The sequence below is a fragment of the Polyodon spathula genome, chromosome 16 (genome assembly GCF_017654505.1).
Source record: "Polyodon spathula isolate WHYD16114869_AA chromosome 16, ASM1765450v1, whole genome shotgun sequence".
Lineage (NCBI taxonomy): Eukaryota > Metazoa > Chordata > Actinopteri > Acipenseriformes > Polyodontidae > Polyodon > Polyodon spathula.
The window spans coordinates 14783842-14805553 of record NC_054549.1 but is presented as its reverse complement, the minus strand read 5'-3'; the positions used below and the strand labels follow the sequence as shown (position 1 = coordinate 14805553).

Here is a 21712-nt window from a genome sequence, read left to right as displayed (position 1 = left end):
GTAAACAGACCACCCAAATCACATTCTTTTTTCTCCCAGTATTTCAGTTAACATACTGTAGGTCATATATCCTTATTCAACGGCAATGTGTCGAGTAGGATTCTGACCTTGGATCTGGGATCCATGTACAAATTCAAGTCATGTAATTCTATGGAAATAAAACATTTTTACATTGGTAACCCTATTTTGACTTGCTTTCTTCCTTCCCTTTACACCGTTGAGTACTCCTCGTTTTACATTAACGACAACTCAATGCCCAAAACTGGGGTTTTGGGTACATGAAGACACCCCCCCCCCCCAAAAAAAAAAAAAAAAATTTTTCACGCGTGCGCTCAACGGCCTGTGATTTCATTGAAAACGGATCTGCCCACGCATTCCGCGCCTGCGCGCCTGTCTCTCCGCCTGAGCGGAGGAGGTCGCACGGCGGCGGGAGCGCGCCCCCCGCGCGTGTCGGACCGCGAGAGCGCGCCCCACTCGCAGTCAGTCGCGAATCACACACACACACAGAGCGCGAGAACTAATGGTGGGATCGGATCGGAGCGAAACGCGCTTCTGCTCTCTACAGGATCGCCCGGCGCTCACTTTTACATTCAAACAACAAGCCGACGAGGAATAAAACATTACAAAACACACCTGTATGAGCGGGGGACACAAGCACACAGCATGGTCCGGGAAACCAGACACCTGTGGGTGGGGAATTTGCCAGAAAACGTGCGAGAGGAGAAAATTATTGAACATTTTAAACGGTGAGTTTGGAGGGGGTATTTTCAGGCATAATGGACGCCCATCTGTTTCATCACCATGGATGGGAACTAAAGTGGGCTCTGCCTTGTGGTATTAGCATACCTGGAGTAGCGTGGATCATGCTTGCCTATTCTTGGGAATATTGTTACGATGAATATATATATATATATATATATATATATATATATATATATATATATATATATATATATATATATATATATATGGGATGTTCACGTGGGGATTTGAAGTCGTTTTCAAATAAACATAGAGAAGCGTGTAAAGACTCAAATATATTAACATTGAAGATTCTGAATAGAGGTAACTATTTCGTGGTAACGTTGCTATATAATGTATTTCAACCTTTTTCTGTTGTGCTTTGGTGGAAGAAAATGCATTTGATTTGCTGTTGCTACCAGATGTGCTGTGAGAGTTTTGTTGAGTGGTTCAGAAACATAACATTGCTGGAAACTATCCTGGGTTTGAAAAGCGAGAGATTGGGTACTAATTTGAATCGGGGAACATTTAGAACGGCTGTTTTATTTATTGACTTCCAATTTCTTCTTAAGAAACGATTAAGTTAAGTTTAAGACTATTTTAAAAACAGTTTGAGATGTTAGTTTTTACCGCAGCCTTGTAATTCATATAATTATTATACTGTTGTATCAACGTGAACATACGTGTTTACTGCTTTCTAGGTGTGCTAGTGCTGTCCTGACTGCTAACTGCTTGTTTTGCCATTTTAAAGGGTTCAGATTTTTTCACTGCTTCTGAATATGCAAAAAAAAAAAAGTTTGAGTGTGACGATCTGGCATTTTAATTTGTATCTTGAAGAATCTGTGGAGAAACGATGTTGCCGTAAATATAGCGAGCTAATGTGACGTGTGTGTGTGTTTTTTTTAATGTGGTAGACCATCATTAAGATAGGATTAACAGTGAAAAGCCAGTATGTGTAATGCGAAACAAAACGGTTATGTCAATATTTATTTATGTGAACCCGTTTCAGTTTGATACAGCATGGAGAAAAAGTGCAGATTGTAAAAAGAGGAAAGCTTATTTGCGCGGTGCCGATGTACAGGATCACATGGTTGTCTGTACATTTTGTGGCGATTGTAATATAAATTCTGATTTAAAGAAGCGATGCCTTGCATATTAAGGGATTCGCGATGATCCACACACTGGGCGATGTGTGTGTGTGGCAGTATGCTTTTTGATGATCTTAAGGAGATTAAATATAGATTCCCTCCCTAACTCTGATCATCGATCAATGTGAATATTAATTAAAACGTGTACTTAAGACTAGGTCGAGACTGCGCAGTAATTATTAATGTATTGCAAGGTGTAAGCCCTCTTCTCGCATTTAGTATCTTTATGGGGTTAGGGGGATTGTGCTCAATATTTGTTTGGACGGGGAAGACGTTGCTCTGCTTCTTTAGGGACTGTTATGTCACTTGATACAAGGAGGGATCGTTTGGCTATCACTAGGTATTCAAATGCAGGATACTGCACATGTGGTCGGGTGATCTTTATTGTTTCTGTGGTTAGGTGCATGGTTTAATGTTTGATTTTCAAAGCTGCGTGGCTGTTGCAGGAAGCATAGCCGATGGTGTTTATTCCCAAAACATGGTGGTGGTTAAAGCGCCAGAGAGTGTCAGCAGAATGCGGGGTGAAGCGAAGTGGGGGGATGGTGCAGTCCGTGAGTAAGCATGTGTGAATGGGTTTGTAAAATGGCGGCTGGGAGACTCGACAGTGTGGGAATTGTCTCTCTCTATCTCCACATCATACCGATCTCTCGCTGCTCGGCAGCTCAAAACAGAAAGCGCCGAAAGTGGCACTGGTGTGTGGTGACCCCTGCTGTTTATGCTTCTTGATCTGTATGTAGTTGACTATACATGCTTTTAAAGCATAAATAAATGTAGATTAGGTACGAGGTCGACAAAGAGGAAACCCCATAGGAAATGGTGACAATCACTCTAGATTTGAAGAAAACTACCGCTCATAGTGGGCAGCCATGCAGAAATGCCGAGCAACCAACGAATTGGCTGCCTTTTATTAAAATCTAGGGTTTGTTGTCTAGGCAACCATGTAAGGTTGGGTGGTATTTATGTAACGCAATAGAGAGAGAAAAATGCATTTTGTTGGCAAATGTAGTCGGCAATTTTAAAACGACTTAAGACCTTATATAGTTTGTTTAAAAAAAAAAAAAAAATGAAAAAAAAACATTTTAATGTGTCCAGTTTGTATTCAAAGGGACAAATAAATGTATCCTGCCTAGAATGAGGACGGCAGCAGTAGTCAATTTTATAAATGTTTGCTGGTGGAAAGCAGACTTATTTTTAGCTGCTGGTTTTATGTAGCGTTCTGTCTCCTTTTTTTGCAAAACAGTGTTCTTGTATAATGTTGCAGACCGAGTAGCTTGGTTACTGTTGCTTGGTGAAGTGGCCCGGTTGGGTCAAAGAAATTGCTCTGTTTTTGTAACGTGAACCACTAGACTACTACCATCTTTGTTTAGTAACCTTTTTCTTATTTACAATCTGTATGTATAGCATTTTAGCTTGATATTACATAGCTGTGTTGGCGCAGTGTTACATTTTATTGCATACTGTTTTATTACAAATATTTAGTAGTTTTTTTTTTTTTTCTTTTTTGGTGATACAAATCACAATGACCTCTTAACATGGGAAGGCATTTACTGTTCAGAAAAATAGCTTAAACACCGTAGACTATATGTATAATAGTGGGTTACAGAAACTACATAGTGTAAATGGTTAATTTAAGTGTGTGTGTTTTTTTTTAGCAGTGAGAAAGTGTGTGTTATGAGTTTCTTTCTGAGAAACTAGTTTGTAGTGTTTCACTGGTTTCAGATGTAAATAAGCCGTTTCCCACCCATCCCCCCCATATCAGTTTTTTCAGATATGCAAAGTGACTGGCAACTGGAGTAGGCAGTACCATCCCAGCCAGCAGGGCAGGCTTTCACACAGAACAAGCTGCCTGTCTACTAGTTAAAGCTGATACTTAAAGCCTTGCCTATTTCTTCAAGCTTTTATACTCTTGCGTTTTATTGTGTACAGGAAAAGAAAACCTGTTTATTTGGAAGCTCCTGTTATGTACATTCTACATTATTTGAATGTCTTTAAACAAGTAATGAACTTGTCATCACACCAAAGAATGAACTGGCATTTTTAAATCCCCATTTAATTGGGTGTTTTCCAGTCATGCACACATGAGATCATCACTACAGTAGTTCTAGACTCTCTGCTGTATTGTCTTATTTGTTTACTTTGAATCTGACCTTTTGGAGACTTGAAACCTAACCTGTTGTGAGCTTTGCAGGTCTTGTGAGCAGTCACTTGGTTTCTCTTTCATCCTGGCATGCTGTAGAAAGCTGGTACACAGGAGAACTTGCCGTGTATCAGTGTCTGTTGGCTGCTGTGAAAGAGTCGTTTTGCATTCTTGTGTGGTTTTCTGTAACCTACACAGTAATTCTTGTTTGTGAAAGAAGCTAGGTGGGTTTGCTAGAAAGGGAACACCCAGAAAAAAAAAAAAAAAAAAAACTGGTATGCTTGTAGTACACGTTTAACAGCTTCCCGGTGCTTTTTTCAAGTAGAGGAGCTAATAAATCTTATTTTTATTTATTTATTACAGCAAATGACTAATTTATTGCACATGTAACGTGTGTGTGTGTGTGTATATATATATATATATATATATATATATATATATATATATATATATATATATATATATATATATATATATATATATATACACACATATAAACACACATATACATATAATATATATCTCATATCATCACCTCCCCAGAACAGTGTAAGCGACTGCATTAAAGTCTGCCATAAAACCTCACATTCCCATAAGGACAGGCTACATGTCTTTGTAAATCAGCTGCTGCTGTTTCAATAGCTTGCACAGTGTAGCTCATATAACAGTTTTAGATGCAAACTTTATGATGACATGACCATTGCCAGAAATGCAAGATCTTGTATTTTTGTCCTTTAACAAGTCTGTTGGTTCATGATTGTTTGTGTATTCAGTGCAAGCAGCTGGGCCCATGTCTGCAGCAAGCACAGTGCATGTAATTGGTCTTGTGCTTTAAACTAATCTATTCTGCATGTCCCACTCAGTTGGGCAGTCAGCGTTCCACAAAGGGGTATTGTGTGTGTTTTTATATGGGTTCTCTTTAGGGCACAGTGCCTGGGAGTCAGATTGACTTTTGAAAAATGAAGGTTGTTTTTGAGGCTGTTCGTAATCGCTTCGAGAGATGAATTAACCCGTCAACCCACTCCCTGTCTTGACTTTCTTTGCTAATAGAAGGGGTGGGGGCGGGAGAATTTGGCATTTTATGTGCTAGTGGTAGTATACTGCAAGTGTGAGACTTGGTGCTATATTCTGAGTGTCTATTTATGCAATTTCTATTCAGTGAGTAGGTTTATCCCATGTCGCTGTCGGCTGTGTTTGCATGTAATTTGTCAAGCCAAAGTACAGCTATAGTATTGGTTAATTTTGACTGAGAAATTGCTCATTAATGAAAAGTACTGAAAATACACCATACATTTTTAACAAGATATGGATCTCCAAAGTGATTCTGTAACAGGGACATTAGCATTTAGTATTTAAACATGCATTCCAGAGAATGTGTAGGCTACTTGTTTTTTTAACTCATAACTTTTAAGACAAATTATTATGCAGTTCATTGAATCCACAGACTTCTGACTGCCAGTATGTTGCATGCAGTGATTGTGGTCTGTTTTATGGTACTGACTGTTTTGTACAGCTGTGAAAAGATTCCACTGATTATCTTTAAGATTTATGTGCTCTGTGTTTGTCTGTGGATGCATTAATGAATGCATGCATTTATTAATTGATTTCCACGTGTGTTGGTATCCATGGATCTTAATGGTGGTATCCAACACAGCAGTAATGGAGTTTTCCCTGTTTTGTTGTGCTGCATGGTCTGAATAGGAAAGGGTGCTTTTTATGAAAGAAAGGGGAATTGTAAGATGCATAAATAGGTAGATGTGTTAAAGCAGAAAATACGCCTTTAGGTCTGAGTTATTTTTTTTCAAATGACGTTTAGTCCCCTATGCAAATATCACATGGTCAAGCCTAATTACGACACTAATTGAATCACTGATTCAGAGACTTGCTTTCCAGATGAAGCTGTCTGTACCAAGTCGAGAGCAGGCTGTTAATTTGCAGGTGAACGTTACGTCAAGGATCAGTCCACCTTCACTGTTACTGGACATTGATCCCAGTATTCTCTTATGTACTTTGTGTAATAAACAAGCCCTGGGTAGTGTTAGCACACAGGCACAGCTTTATTACTCTGCTGCAGTGAAACCTTTCACCTGCAATTTATTTATTCATTTTAGTTTTTTATGTATATATTAGCAGATTGTTTAGTAGTTTCACAGGATCTTGCCGGCTAACAATTTTACACTCATTTACATTTTGTGTTGAGTAATTCACTTTTTTTTTTAATTGTGGGTTAAAATAAGCCAGATTTGCATTGAATAAAATAGTATTTCAGCTAAACTGTGTGAACATCTGTAATAGGTGTGTCTGCTACTGGGGGTGGTTGCTGTTTTGTGTAAAAGGATGTTTAATGCTTTTAATAAAAAAGCTATTTGAAGTGCAGCATTAGCTGTTCTGAGGCTGCCTAGATTAATGGAGGTGGTCTGGTTTAGTTTAAGCATTACACGGGTTTAGAAAAATTCTTAAATTACAGATTTTTTGACGATAGGCAATTATTTAGTGTGCAAATGTCGGAAAATATTCAGAAAAGTAAAACAATCTTTGTAGGGAATGGGTTTAGGTTCTGGGGTCTTCCGTGTTACGTTGTTTCTGCAACACTGGTGTTATGTTTGTGGAATGGCATTTAACAGCATAGTGTGTTGAAATGATTTCCTCTTGTTTGATAGATTTTTAGCTTTTGATGTATCTTATTTAATTGTATTCTTTTGTTTCTCTGTGAAGGTTTGGACTGTGCATCATTAAATGGAGCGTTCAGTCAGGCTATAAATATGGAAGAGCATTTGTGAATGAGTCGACCAAGGAGGATAATATCTGTGACTCTGTTTTTGTCTTTTTTGTAAAACATTAATGGAATGAAACTACAGTAGAAGCACTAGGCCTGAAGGTTGAATTAAACACAGCATGTGTTTTCCAAAAAACAGTTGTTTGACTATGCAGGTATCTTTCTCAGAAGTAGCCTACTTGACGTAAAGGGGACCTGTTTTGGTCAGTTTACTGTAATAATTCAGTGTATTGTATATTTATAATTGACAATGGCTTTCTCCCTATGTATCTTCTCATACAAATGTTCTGTAAAGTTTCTCGTTTTTAAACTCACATGACCTGACACACTTGGCTTCCTGTGTCCTGTCACTGTTTCCTGTGAATGTTGCTTGAGAGATGAAAATGCAGAGTGTCAAGATATCATAGAGAAGGCCAAAGCAGGTGAGGGCGGTTGTAGTGAATATTCATAAAATGGGAGTTTGGATTCCCTGAGAGTTAAATGGTACGCTAGAGCTTTATTGGTTGGTTTTAATAGCAAATCTATTTCAAGTTGATGGCCTTCGATGACGTAGGGAAGTGTGTAAGGATGGAGAGTTTGGATTCAAGACTGAACCCCTCGTACCATGGATGTTATTCTTGAATGACATTTGCCTTTAAACCTATGTGGGCTGCGATATGATTTGACAACAGTGGAACTGCACATAGTTTCCAAAGAGGTCAGTGATTCTAATGGTAGTTGCACGAGTAGTATAAAGGAGTAGCACTTTCTTCATGGTGTGTCTGTCCTAACTTTTCTAAATGTAACAAGTAAAAAAAAAAAAAAAAAAAAAAAAAAAAAATTGGGTTCTGCATAGCTGTGAAAGGAAAAATGAAGTCTCCCAACACAGTATGTTGAATGAATCAAAGTTCTTTCTGGTTGGCAAGCAGACACTACCTAAAAACTAGTGCCTGAAACTGAGGGGCTGACACCCTCTCGTTCTGCTGTTGTAGTCTAACAGAGTCCTTGCAGGTTACTGTAAACTCCACTGGAGACACAGTCACCTCCAAAATTGATTAGAAAGGATTGGCTGCAGTGTGGAAGACTTGGGATGGATTTGAGCCCCCTCATGATACTTTTACTGCAGCTGATGGTATTTGAACTTTGTAGCAAAAGAAGGCTATCAAATGAAAAGCCTACAGACTGCAAACATTGTTGCCATCTATATGCAAATAAAGGTACATTGTTATACTGCTGCATTTTTATTATTTATGCTTTAATAGTGCTACCTACCCATGCAGCTGCTTATTCTTGTGCCTCTTGGTTGTAGACCATGCCACTGAGGCGGAAACTGATGTCTGTGGGTGAATACTGAGGTCATGTGTTGGTTTTAGCTAATGGTAATTAATTGCATGTAATTGCACACCACTACTGCGTGAACTGATTAACCTGCACATTAGACTTGAATCCCTTCCTCACATCCTTGTACAGCCAGGGAAGTAATTCTGTGGATAAAGTGGCTGTAAGACCTTAAGAGCTAGTTTGTGTGTGTTTCTGTGCGGGCGATGGCGTGTGGTGCAGAATATCAATCTCCTCAAGTGAAATGGACAAGACAAAGCTATTCCAGGAAGGCTGGTTTAAATCTGGCATTGCTGTATGAACTCTTGTACAGCAGCACAGATCTCATCGACTCTTTAGTTTGTATTGGGTTAACCTAACTTCATTATAAAGGTGCTTGAGGTGTTGCCATTTGTATTGCTGTTTTACAGCATTAAAGCTTTTATAATGCAGCAGATTTCTTTGGCATTGTTAGGTAGTTGTGTGGCCACGGGAGGATTTTCTGGTCCTAGACTCCAATGGATGATTTGAAGCAAATTAGTTATTTTTTATTGTGTTTCTATGTTTTGTATTTTAGTTTTGACATTTTCCTCTACCCGAGTGGGTAAAACATAACCCTCCAGATTTAGTTGAGGAGCCCACTATTGTGGGATGCTGGCTGCTAGCTGCTCTTCACCAAATACACTCCTTAAGGAACGGGGCTCAGGATTTTCACATCACTTTTTAATGGTCTCTGACTGTACTGGGTGCATGTTTCTTAAAGCAATGCAAGAGCGCCACCCTCCTTATTCCCAGAGCCCTAAAGCTCTTTTAAAACTATCTGTGTGTGTACCTTGCATCGATTCATCCACGTGGGACAATGAATTGTGGGACGTCTTGTAGTTTTCTCTGTTGCAGAGGACTAGCAGGGAGTTACCTGAGCTGTCTGTCCACTGCGGAGGCCAGTGTGAGTTAGAGAGCAGGAGCAGCACTGCAGTGTCGGAGGGGAAGAGGCTTGGAGAGGTGCCAAGGGGTGGGGCTCTCACTCAGACACTGAGCAAGCACTGTATTGCAAAAGCCAGGGGGCTTGCATCTGCATACATTTAGTGGTCTCCATTTGAAGTATTTGCTTCCTAACTGGCATTTACATAAGAACATAAGAAAGTTTACAAACGAGAGGAGGCCATTCGGCCCATCTTGCTCATTTGGTTGTTAGTAGCTTATTGATCCCAGAATCTCATCAAGCAACTTCTTGAAGGACCCCAGGGTGTCAGCTTCAACAGCATTACTGGGGAGTTGATTTCAGACCCTCACAATTCTCTGTGTAAAAAAGTGCCTCCTATTTTCTGTTCTGAATGCCCCTTTGTCTAATCTCCATTTGTGACCCCTGGTCCTTGTTTCTTTTTTCAGGCTGAAAAAGTCCCTTGGGACGACACTGTCAATACCTTTTAGAATTTTGAATGCTTGAATTACATTTACATTTTTAAATACTTCAGCGCAATGCAGTATAGGTTATTTACGTATTGCTACTGTAAATCCCGTTTTTTGCATTCACAGTATATTCTACAGCTATCTGACCAAAAGTTTTGCATCACCCTATAGAATTAACACATTTTGCTTCATAAAGTCGAGTGAAACCTGCTGAAGAATGTTACGTTAGCATATTGGATTACATACTGCTTTTGTAGTTTTCCATATACTTAACGAAAAACTGACCAATTGAAAAATTTGGCAATTCGAAATCTAACATTAAATGCCGTGCTACTGTTATGACTTTCCAGTGGACTTTTGCAATGTCACTTTGTAGTTTCTTTGATTTACATGATAAATAAAATATCTAAGTTATGTTCATGTAGTTTAAAATTCTAGGTCATGCTAATCTTTTGGCCACAGCTGTATATTGGATTGTGTTTCAATTGAGAGAAATCCTCAAAGGCCCTATAGATAAAGACAAGTCCTAGGGAATGTTACTGCTGGTGTAAAATGACTTATCAGCAGAAACACCATGATGACAAACAGCTAGGTTTAATATGCCTGAGGGCTGGCGTGTTTCCGTTGGCTGCACGAGCTGGGAGGATAATTTGAAATCCCTTTTAGAACTGGACCGACGCTGTTTTGCAAGTATCTTGTGGTGTCCCATAGCGCAGTAGCGTTCCATTGTACAGAAGCTGTTGACGTGCACTTGTGCAATGAACAGCTGTACATGTCTAACCATGCAAAGTTCATGAGCAGCATTACTTATGTTTGCATAAGTAATGGATTGTTAAAACGATTCTGTGATGATGCATGCCTGTTTGAGCAGCTCCCTCAGTTAAAATCCCTTCTAGGATACAATTAGTGAATGCTGATTTGGTTTACTTCAGCAGCAGTTTTGTTAACTATAGCATTTCCATATTTATTGCATTACCAAGTAGTGTTTTTTTAGTGAATTGAAATAGCTGCCTGCTGGCGTGATGTTCTGAACAAGTTTAAAACAAGACAACTCATCAGAACCCTGGAACCTCCAGTGGCACCATGAAACATTAAAGGTGTGTGTGTGTGTGTGTGTGTCTATATATATATATATATATAATATATATATATAGATAGATATAATATATATATATATAATATATATATATATATATATATATATATATATATATATAATATATATATATATATATATATGTATATATTATTATGCTATATATATATATATATATATATATATATATATATATATATATATATATATATATATATATATATATATATATAATATTTATATATAACTATGGATTTATGATATTATAACTGTACACCCAAAAACTAACCCCACCGCGTCCTGGGAAAACCCGACTGCAGATGATTTAACTTGGTGTTGAGGATCCTGAAGAAACTTGTTTGACTGAGCTGAAGTGTCTTTGGGGTAAAGGGTGTGTTTGAGATTAAAGTAATCTGTGTGCCTTTTATTAACCAGGCTCCTCTTCATCTCTGTGGAGCAAAGTTCACTGGATTTTTTTTATTTAACTGTAGAGGGCATATTTAGACAGAGCAGCTCCTGGTCAAGGTTGTGGAGCTGACATAGCAATTGTTTTGGTGTACTGAAAAGTTCTTAATCCTGGAGGTAACCACCAGGAGGCCGCCAGAGGATCAAAGTAATTGATTTATGTAACCCAGTGAAAACAATGGAGGGGGAAAGGGAACGTCTAAATTTTTTAGCCCCCCCCCCCGTAAATAGTAGTAATAGCTTTGTGTTACTGGGGATCGATTTTATTGAAACAATTTGCTTAGGAACAAAAAAGTCTTTAGGGTCATTGGTCAAAGTTTCATTGTACACTCCTAGCCTCCTAAATATGCCTACAGCCTGGATTGCATTTAGGTACAGGCTTACATTTTGCACACATTTTAAAGCTGCTGTGTAGAGTAATGTTTTATGTTATTTGAGAGCCCTCTTCTGGTTAGTGCTTACAGTGGATGCAATTGTGTGTCCTTTTGCATACACATCTCTGTTATTATATTGCAGTTTAAAAATGTTCCAAATGATCCCTGCCAGGTTTTTGTAACCTACCCCAGTGTTTTACAGGAAATGCTGTCTGGGATTACAAACCACGATCTGGGAGACTAAAGCAGCACAGATTGTTCATGGTGGAATGCCAGTGGATACTTGTTCTTGCATTGGTATGCAGTAATAACATTGCCTTCATCAGTAGGAACGATTTACCTGTGCCATTTAAGAACATACCAGTGAGTGACACCCAGGAAAAACGCTGTTGCGAGCCATGGAAACATATGTGGGAATTATTTACACAGACTAAAATACAGTATATGTCTGCAAGAAGTCACAGTAACAGCTACTGTATAGGAGTTGTGGATGCAGTTGATTCATTGCTGCAAGGGATTTGAATATCTGGAAAATGGTTTAATATTTCCAAGAATAACAGACCAACTACTGACATGTTTCTTTTAAGAGCATTCAGAATCTCTGAAAGGTTTTCCTCCTTTGCTTACCATGCAGGATTCTCCATCTCTTTATTGACATGCAGTTAAATTTAGGTGTCTGCCTGTAATTGGACAGACTGAATTATTTTAGAATTGCGGAAACACGGATCAGAGTGAAGTGTGGGAGCCAGAGAGATGAGTCAGTTTAGTTAACAAGCTGTCTTGGAGTGGATGTTTGTATGGACTCTGCTTTGTTCTAAAGCCTTGTATAAGGAGCTGCCCAAGTTAAACATGTATCCGTCTCTTGCATGGGTTCTGGCACTGATTGTACAGGGAAATAATATCCTAAGAACTGCTGGTTTGTGGGCTTTAGCGGGAGGGAGAGAAAAAAGAAAAAACAACTGGTCTGTGTGCAACTCTTGTATTGATCAATTTCTCCCTGTGGCTTCTGTTTTTTTTTTTTTTTCTTCTTCTGGCAGATATGGACGTGTTGAAAGTGTCAAAATCCTGCCCAAGAGGGGCTCTGAGGGAGGAGTGGCGGCGTTTGTGGATTTTGTGGACATCAAAAGCGCCCAGAAGGCGCACAATTCAGTCAACAAAATGGGAGACAGAGACCTGCGGACGGATTACAATGAGCCAGGCACCATTCCGAGTGCAGCGCGAGGCTTGGATGATACAGTTTCCATAGGATCTCGTACTAGAGAGGTTTCTGGGTTCAGAGGTGGTGGTGGGGGAGCTGCCTATGGGCCCCCAGCATCACTCCATGGCCGGGAAGGACGCTATGAGCGAAGACTCGATGGGTAAGTGCCAAGATTTTTCTAGGCAGGGTGTTTGGTTTTTGGTGTGGTGAAAAAAACAAAAAAACAGAAAACTCAATTGTAGGGCCCCCAGATGGATATAAAAAATTGAAATAAAAAAAAATAATTAAGTAATAATAAATACATATATTTATATATTGGGAATTCTGTGGTTTTCCTTCTGTGGGTCGAATGAAAAATGAGGGATTCAGAAAACCGGTATGGGCCAAGTCTTGGATATATGGCGGAGATGATTTGGATGAATAACAGTCTGGAGATTGGAAGTACACTGCTGCACACATTGACTTTTGGAATTGTTGTTATTATTATTATTATTTTGTATTGTTGCTGCACCTGAGCTTTCATGTTTTTTCTGGATATCCTTGGATCTCCTTGGATGTATGGTGGTCCGTGAGCAGGTGGAGTATGGGTGTGGCGCAGCGGGTAGAAGTTGGCATGTGGGATTACTGGGCTCCGGTTTGCTCTCCCGCTAATTCTTGGGAGCTTCCTGGCCTTGGAGAATTCAGCACACTTCCAAAGAGAGAGACCATGTTGCTACTGGAATCATGGCAGTCTTTTCACAAATGACAAGGGCATAATTCAATAACCAGCTTCAGCAGTGTGGATCATATAACCAAACCATGGAATATGTGTGCAGTGTACAGAAGAGCGAAGAAGACCACCAGTCCAACGTTGCTCCCTATTGGATGTACTTGGCTTCCCAGTTTGGATTACTCATGCTGGATCTCTATATATAGTATTAATTTGCCTTGAAACCTTGGAATAAAGTGGATTGATCCCCTGGGATTGTACTTGTATCTGAAGTCCACGTGAAGCAGACTGGAGTTAAGGTTAAGGGGAAGGCTTGCTTAGAACATTGTACAATAATAGAAAAACAAGAAATAATTCTTATTGAACAAAAAGACATGGCAGGTTTTTTTTTTATGCACTGGTAATGGTAAGATGACAGGGCTGCAAAAATGTATTAAAAAAAAAAAAAACTGGGAGGACTTGCAGATGGCTGGAAGATTGTTTTGGGGAAGATTTACTGTATGGATTGAGAGAGACCCCCAGATCTGGATTGTATTGCACTCGATTGAGGGGAAAAACCGAGGAAGGCTACTGGACTGGAAACTCGTCACTGACCCTCTTGCGGATCTATTTTTTTTTTTTATTTTTTTTTTTTATATTTGTTTTTCTTCCAGAATTATTATTTTTTGTCTTCTTCTTGGTCCATCATCAGCTAAGTAAATCCTGTGACCATGGCCCAGTGTGGAGTTGGATTTAATCCTCTTCCCCTTTATCACAGAGGCCCAAATCGGGGGGATTTTTTATTTTTTTTTTGGTTCACACAATTCTGTCTCCCTAGATTTAATTGGGTCGTGTTCCCACACTCTGAAAAGGTTGGTATGCCCTGCCCTGTGTATTTTAGCCCCTCTTCTCCTTACCCAAGTCAAACCCTCCTTTCTATCTATCGTTCTCTTTACACTAACCTGTAGTATCCAGCATTAGTAGAATACAGAAGAGCAGCACTGTAGCCTGTAGTCTATAACAGTCGTATTGCTTCTGCCTCCTGTTACCTGCCTCCTCCTCTTCACCCTTTTATCGATCTGGACTCTAATTTGTGTTGTCTCAGCTGATAACAGTAATGCCTAAGAGACAGCTAGCTTTTTCCAGCTGTTTAGGTCAGTTGTCGGTTTGCAGCCATTAGCTGGGTAATATTAATATAGTAAAACCACTAGCGGCCTTCTGGCACCATCAGCTGCATATGATCAGTCCAGTGCACCAAATAAGTGCCATGATCAGATCCCAGGAAGCTTTTGTTAAGTGTGTTCTGTGTCTCCTATTGCTAGCTGCTAGCTGCTGGCTGATGGCCTCCTTTCTCCCTGAAGTGCTGAAATGCAGTAGAAAGACTGGGAGGTGTTGGATTGGGGGCGTGGTGGGTTAGCTGTTTCTCTGGCTTGGTGTGGGCTTTGGCATTTTAAAGGGTCACTGGCTACCTGTTTTTATTAAAGTTCAGTCTTGGAAGGCTGCTGAAGACTAAGCTGGGGAGATCCTAAAGTCACAGAGATACACAAATTGATGGAGACAGTGTAGCAATTAGGGATATTTTATTTTTTAAGGCAATATTGGGCTTCAGGTTAGCGAGAGCAACAAAGGAATGAAAGCAGAGGATCTTGAAGATGAGTCTATTGTAATTCAGAATAATTGATTTTTAATCAGTCTAAAACTTATTTCTAAATTTAACACTAATACCTCGGTGGCTGTCCAATACCTTTTGAACCAACTAAGTATCGTCATAAATTATCTTTCATCAGTTTGTTTTTCCTTGTTTTACTTGTGAACAACCACCCCCCCCCCCCCCCCAAAAAAAAAAAAAAAAAATTAGAAAATGTTTTAATCTTGTTGATGCTAAATCAATTTCCTCCTTCCTTGTTGGTAACTTTTAATGTCTCCTGGTGCCAACAAAGATGACGATCCTTGAACCAGGGTTAAGTGTGCGTTTTAGTTGTTAATCAAGGCAGCTTCAGGTAGATTGTTGCTCTTCAGAAGGTTTTTCTACTACTGTAATTTCTGGATGATGTTGGATTGAAATTGGTTCTTGAGGATAGACACAAAACTGTGTCCTTCCAGTGAGAGATATTGTCTCGTTTACAAGAACGTCCTGGGAATGATCACCCAGAAAGCCATACCTGTGTGTTTTTCAGTACAAGCATGTAGCCCTTATTGTCCAAGATCTGTTAATGGAAAAGCACTAGGGAAACCTTAACTGGCTTAATTACTGTATCCAGCGAATCCCTCAGCAGAGAGATATAAAAGGGCAGTAGCACACCACTTTAACATTATCAATCCTGGTTGCAGCTTAAGCCAGCTGAACAGTGGAGCTCTAAATCAGGATCTCAAGAGGTTATATCGTAGCAAACTACTGAACTCATCCTAAAATGCACTCCCACTATTCATAACTAGCAGGTGCTGAGATTTCTTTTTTTTATTTTTGCAAGAGAGTGCCCCTCCTCAGTGCCTGCTTCTCCTTGAACTGCCCTGATTTTTAAAACTCTGCATTTGCTCGATTTCAAAAGGACGGTCAAGCTTAAAGGATAATCCTTATCTTTACACGCTGATACTATTATAATTTTATATTACAAATATTCACGGACTGCAAGTTGCTCTTCATTACTTCATGTGGAAAGGAAATTTGTCCCACAGCTTCTCTCTTTTCTCAGTGCCTGACTGGAACACCTCTCACTTGGTGGTAAGCATGGTCAACAAAATATAGCTAACTATACTGTATGAACCCACAATAGTAAAGGTGTGGCCCTTTCCCTCCAATCTTTATAGCTCCCCGCACATAAATGAAAGCGTGTTTTATGTCTCCTGAGAGCCTCACAGGCCAGAAAAGCAGGCACTGTGGGGGGTGCTGTGTTGTGATGAAGAGAAAGAATTAGCAATCCAGGCACAATTGTGTGTCTGTGTGCATGTTCTATATAAAATAGAAGTCACAAAGCCACACTTTATTTGAGCTGTAGTTCATGTGGTTAAATTTAGGATGAATTACAGAGATTTGGTTTGGAGAGCGATTCCAGGTTTTACTATGAGACCTATACCTCCATGCATCTGCCGTGCAACAGGAGTCTCTTCTGTCCAATTCAATACAGTATGATTGTGTTTTAGTAGATTTGTCTTTTAATTGTTTTTTTCTCTTTCTCTCTATTTCCTTTCTGCACCGGCAGGACGTCCGAAACGAGGGAGCGTACTTATGAACATAGTGCCTATGGACACCATGAGAGAGGGGCTGCGGGATTTGAACGTACACGACATTACGATCCGGATTACTACCGTCCGGATCAAGACCGGACTCTGCCGCTCCGTGGCGCTGGAGGGGGCGGCAGTGGCGGCTCTGGTTCAGGTGGCGGTGGCGGCGCCGGCAGCAGCAGCTCTACTAGCGGGGTGTATTACGGCTCCCGCAGTCGCAGCCCCAGCCGCTTCGAGACGCCGGAGCCCCGGTATGAACCACGCCCCAGAGAGCCGCCCTTCACACTCGCCAGCGTGGTGCACAGGGACCTGTATCGCGACGAGCTGAGCCGCGATGTGCGCGGCCGCAGGACAGAGCGGGGCTACCAGCACAGCCGCAGCCGGTCCCCGCATTCCTCCCAGTCCCGAAACCCCTCCCCACAGCGCCTGACCAGCCAGCCTGCACGCCCCACACGCTCCCCCAGCGGCAGCGGCTCCCGCAGCCGATCTTCCAGCTCTGACTCGGTCAGCAGCAGCAGCAGCACCAGCAGTGACAGGTATGCCACCGCAGTGTGGGCAGTGTAATGCACTGTGGGTTAGGAGGATCTGTTTTCTCTTCCTGTTTTATTATTTATTGATGCTTTTGTACATACAGCCCTGGCCCAAAGTTTTGCATCGCCCTATAGAATTATTTGCTTCACAAAGTCGAATGAAACTTGCTGAATAATGTTACGTTGATATATTGAATTACATACCTTTTTGTAGTTTTCTCTATACTTTACAAAAAACTGACCAACTGAAAAATGTGACGTTTCGAAATGTAACATGAAATGCTGTGTTACTATTATGGCTTCTGGTAGTTTTGTGATATCATTTTGCAGTTTCTTTGATTTAAATTAAGTAAAATAACTAAATTATGTTAATATAGTTAAATTTTTTTTTTTTTTTTTTTTTTTATGTCTTGTCCTAAAATTCTAGGTGATGCAAAGCTTTTGGCTGCGTCTCTATGATATGGTTGAAGTACTTCAAGTACTCCAACCTTCTTGTGGATACTCCATCTGGACAAATTGGATATGATAGAAATAAACGAAAGGCATATTATCTCCTTAGCTAAGAGTGGATTCCACGGTTTTAAAACACTGCTGTCTTTACCAAAAAAGGTTTGACAAAACACTATACAGATTTTCATTTTTCCTAAAATAAAAGCTAAGCAAGTCTGTGTGCTTGAACTGGAACGCATGGTCTACTTTGACTCTACATAGTAAGATCTTTAAAAAATTTAAATAGTGCTTACACTGGATAAATCTTTTCACACCATCAGCCTCAATACAGTGTTAATCCACTCTAGCTGGCAGCAGAGTCCTCTAAGTATGCTAAAAATCCAACTGTTCTTGGATTACGCAACCATTTTCAGAAAGTATTAGTATGCAAAAATCCTAGTGCATTTACTAGAACTTAAAATATGAATACTGTCCCTCCTGCTTCAAAGTCGAAGGGAATCCGGTATTCATTTTAAATGTTATCGTGCCTGTGCATGTTCAGAAGTGGGATTTGGTTTTTAAAAGGGCTGCTACCAGTAGACCTTTTAAAATGTTTCTATTTTTGGAGGTATTGTGCTTGAAGGAACTGAGCCAGTTAAGCTTGTATGGATCTTGCATCTGCAGCTTGTGAAGTGTCTGAGAGAGAGAAGAAAGTGAAAAAGGGCCTCTCTTTCAGGAGTCTGGGAAAGCCAGGCGGGGTTAACTACTGCTTTCATTCTCTGAATCAGTGAGTAGGATGTGGGACTGAGTGAAGAGGGGGTAGGGTGAGAAGTTCAAGCAGAGTTTGAGCCAAACAGAATCAACTGTATTTGCCTAACTTGGGCCTCTCACGGTCATCTGCTTTGTATTGGGTAATACTACACGCTGTATTCCTTTTGAACGAAACAGAAAATGGGGAATCAAGCTTTAACACTTTAATTTCCATCACAGCAAGGACTTGCCTGAGAGTTTGAGTAACCGAAGCAATATTACATACGGACATAAACTGATTTAATATACAAGTCGTGGAGGAGCAGAAGGACTTTGTATGCACTGTAAAAAATAAAAAAACAAACAAAAAAACGTTGCACATTACAATAAATAATATAAAGGGCAATGTAGTTGAAGCAGCTTTCTTTCTTTCTTTTTCTATCTCTCTCTGTGCCTCCCGTCTGTTTCAGAACTAAAGAAAAACAATTGTTTCTTGATTTGGAAAGCAAGGGCATTCCAAGAATGTGAATCTGAAAAGGTCAAGGATATTCAAGCCGTAATTGGCTCTGAGCAAGGAACAGTACAAGGAGCTCAAATGCACGTGCCTCTGGGCATTGGGATCACTGCAGGGCAATGCCTGGATGAGTGGGGTGCACACTTAAATAATATTTTTAGCCGATTTCTGTTCCCTTCATCTGAAATGGTGTCCATTTAGACACAGACAGCATTATGCAATCAATAAGGATAGAAGCAATAGCCAATAGTTCTCATATCTGTAGCTATGTGATGGAAAACTTTAGCAGATCAGCTGGGCTTTGTTTGTAGTACATTACATCATAGGACTCCAGCTGGCATTTTTAATTGAGATTTTTTTTTTTTTTTTTACAGCTGTGGGGAAAGAAACAAACAAACAAAAAAAAGAAAACACAGTACAAGACTGTTCGCTTTTACAAAGAGATTGAGGTTTCCACACAGGTTGAATTTGCGTATGTTTTTGGAGGGTGGGATGGGGGCTGTTTTTTGTGAAAGGGGTTCAGCTGTGTCTAGCTGTGCTAATAAGGAACATGCCCCAGCAAACACGACAGCAATGCAGTTTATTTATGTGTGGGTATTTATAGCCTGGGTTAAAATTAGCATATTGCATGCAGAGATCACGCCCTGTCTTGCATATGTTACGTAGGAAGGTCATATCCTGAAATGTTTCTGTGTTTTGTTTTGTAATAACATACATGAATTTTTTAATGTAGGAATAGTTTGGTAATGAGGTTGTCTCATAGCAATGCAATTTTAGTGTGTCCTTGAGGCTGTGGAGCGTGTAGTTTGTCCTCTTGCTATTGATTTTATAGTGCAGCACTGGCTTCTTTCTTTCTCTCTCACCCACTCACTCACTCCCTCAATCAATTGCTCTCTTTCTTTCTTCCTTCCTTCCTCATTCTCTATGGTCCAACCTTGTGAAAACAGAGTTTATGTGAGACCCTTCTGGAACTGCAGTCTCATCACATCTCAGTTGCAGTAAACATTGTAATTCAAGCTTGCACCATCCCCCAACCCCCAAGGAATCCAAGGAGGGTGAAGGTGGTTCTGGGGTGTTTTGTATACCGGGATATGACCTTTGCTTGTAGTTACCCAATCACAAATACTGTTGTTTGTGTGATGTTGAAATTCCCTTCATGTGGCTGTGTGGGCATCCGTCTTGCAAAAAGTCCCGAGAAAATGTTGCACTGGGCTCAACGACTCTTTTTTTAATCATTCAAATATATAGTGGTAATTTGTTATTTTTATACTCTACTAGTTTAATATGCTTATCGGTTTCTACGTAGAAAAATAATCCATTCACTATGACCTTTAGAGAAACATTCCTTGTTAGTGCTGGCCTGTTTTAAGTTATTTCTATTAGAATCTGCATCCAGGGTCCTCTTTATATCCACAGTTGTTGTCTTGCCGTCTCCCGTCCCAAATACTTACGTGTCTTACAGATGCGTTGCATCCCCATATTGTGAAACATTGTGCAGCTTGCAGTTTTGGAGAGTGGTTGCTTTATTTTTTAGAAAGAATTCAGATTAGTATTAAAGGATGAGATTAGTTTGAATTATCTGCTGTGTCAGTTTTTGAAAAAACAAGCTAAGCCAAGCTCTGTGTGTGTTTGAAAGAAGTTGCAGGGAAGGAAAGCTGGCTGTTGCCTGTACTGCTGCTTGTTTGTCTCTGCTGTGAACTGGTCTGAACAGGAATTTTCTGGATGGAGTTGACTGGCTGGCTTCCAGCTCCCAGGGGCTGGTCTGATCAGCACCACTTCCTGTTTGTGGGGGGTGGGGGAAGAGAGCGTGTCATATGACTGAGCAGGAGTCTGAGTTTAATCAGTCGATTGCGGCGGGGGGAGCTTGGGCCCGCCAGCCGTGAAGTGTCTTGTAATTAACCCGGATGTGTTTGGCAGGACCCTACAATGAATGCTGGAGAAGGCAGAGAAAATGAATCTTTGACAGCTTTCTCTGTCACAGGCAGTCTGAGCTTCCTGGAGAGAGCAGAGAGAAAGGAAAAGGAAATCGGCGTTAGATACGAGAGTTCCTTCTGTCTTTCAGGAAAGGGGCGTAGGCAGTGCGTTACATAGGAACAAAATATTTTTTGGATTCTGAGTTTTCAGTAGTTTTTCATTCACCTTGGTGCTGCAGCACCTGAAATCTACAGTACACTCTGATCTATCAGCAGATATATGAGGAGAGCCTGTAGTGACTCTCAAATCCACACCAGTTTTTTTTCTTCATTTGTCATTTTGTTTAGTGTAAATCCGTATTCGTCCCTGATTTCTGTTAAGGTTTTCAGACTATTAAGACTACTTTGCTATGGTTCCAGTCAGTGCAGTGCAAGTGGTGGTGTACAGTTATGACCAAAAATTATACATCACCTAGAATTTTAGGATTGAGACAATAAAAAAAAAAAAAAAAATATATAGGAACATAATTTAGATCTTTTATTTAACATTATGTAATGAATGAAACTATAAAATATTGCAAGTGTCTGCCAGAAACCATAATAGTAGTACAGTATTTCATGTTAGGTTTCATCATATTTAAGTATATGGGAAAACTACAAAGTGGTAGTAGTTAATATGTTAACGTAACATTCTTCAGCAGGTTGCATTCGACTTTATGAAGCAAAATGTGTTAATTTTATAGGGTGATGCAAAACCTTTGGCCATAGCTGTAGTAGTTGCAATTGCAAGTTCAGTTCTACCCTGTATAACTCCGACAGTTTAGTGAGATGGATTTGCCCTTGGATGTTCTCAATGGAAGGGCAAGACAGCTGACACCATTCACACTTGGTAGTTAATCTGTATGCATTTCCAGGCTTCTCAAACCCCAGGGTGTCGTGACTCAAGAATCATCCCTGCCCTATGGGTCAAGGGTGTTTTGGCAGAAGGCTGAGGTGTTGTCAATAGTTAAATCCCAATGTAGGGA

General features: G+C 40.1%; 1 protein-coding gene across 2 annotated transcripts in view; it reads left to right on the top strand.

The window, feature by feature from the left end:
* Positions 1-473: 473 nt before the first annotated feature.
* LOC121328693 (msx2-interacting protein-like) overlaps positions 474-21712 on the top strand; it is a 37193-nt gene continuing 15954 nt past the window's right edge. For both annotated transcript variants that reach the window (XM_041273654.1, XM_041273653.1), the window contains exons 1-3: positions 474-746; positions 12481-12801; positions 16530-17087. In XM_041273654.1, coding sequence (XP_041129588.1) covers positions 664-746; positions 12481-12801; positions 16530-17087 — 962 coding nt within the window. In that variant the 5' untranslated portion in view covers positions 474-663. The remainder of the gene's footprint in view (positions 747-12480; positions 12802-16529; positions 17088-21712) is intronic.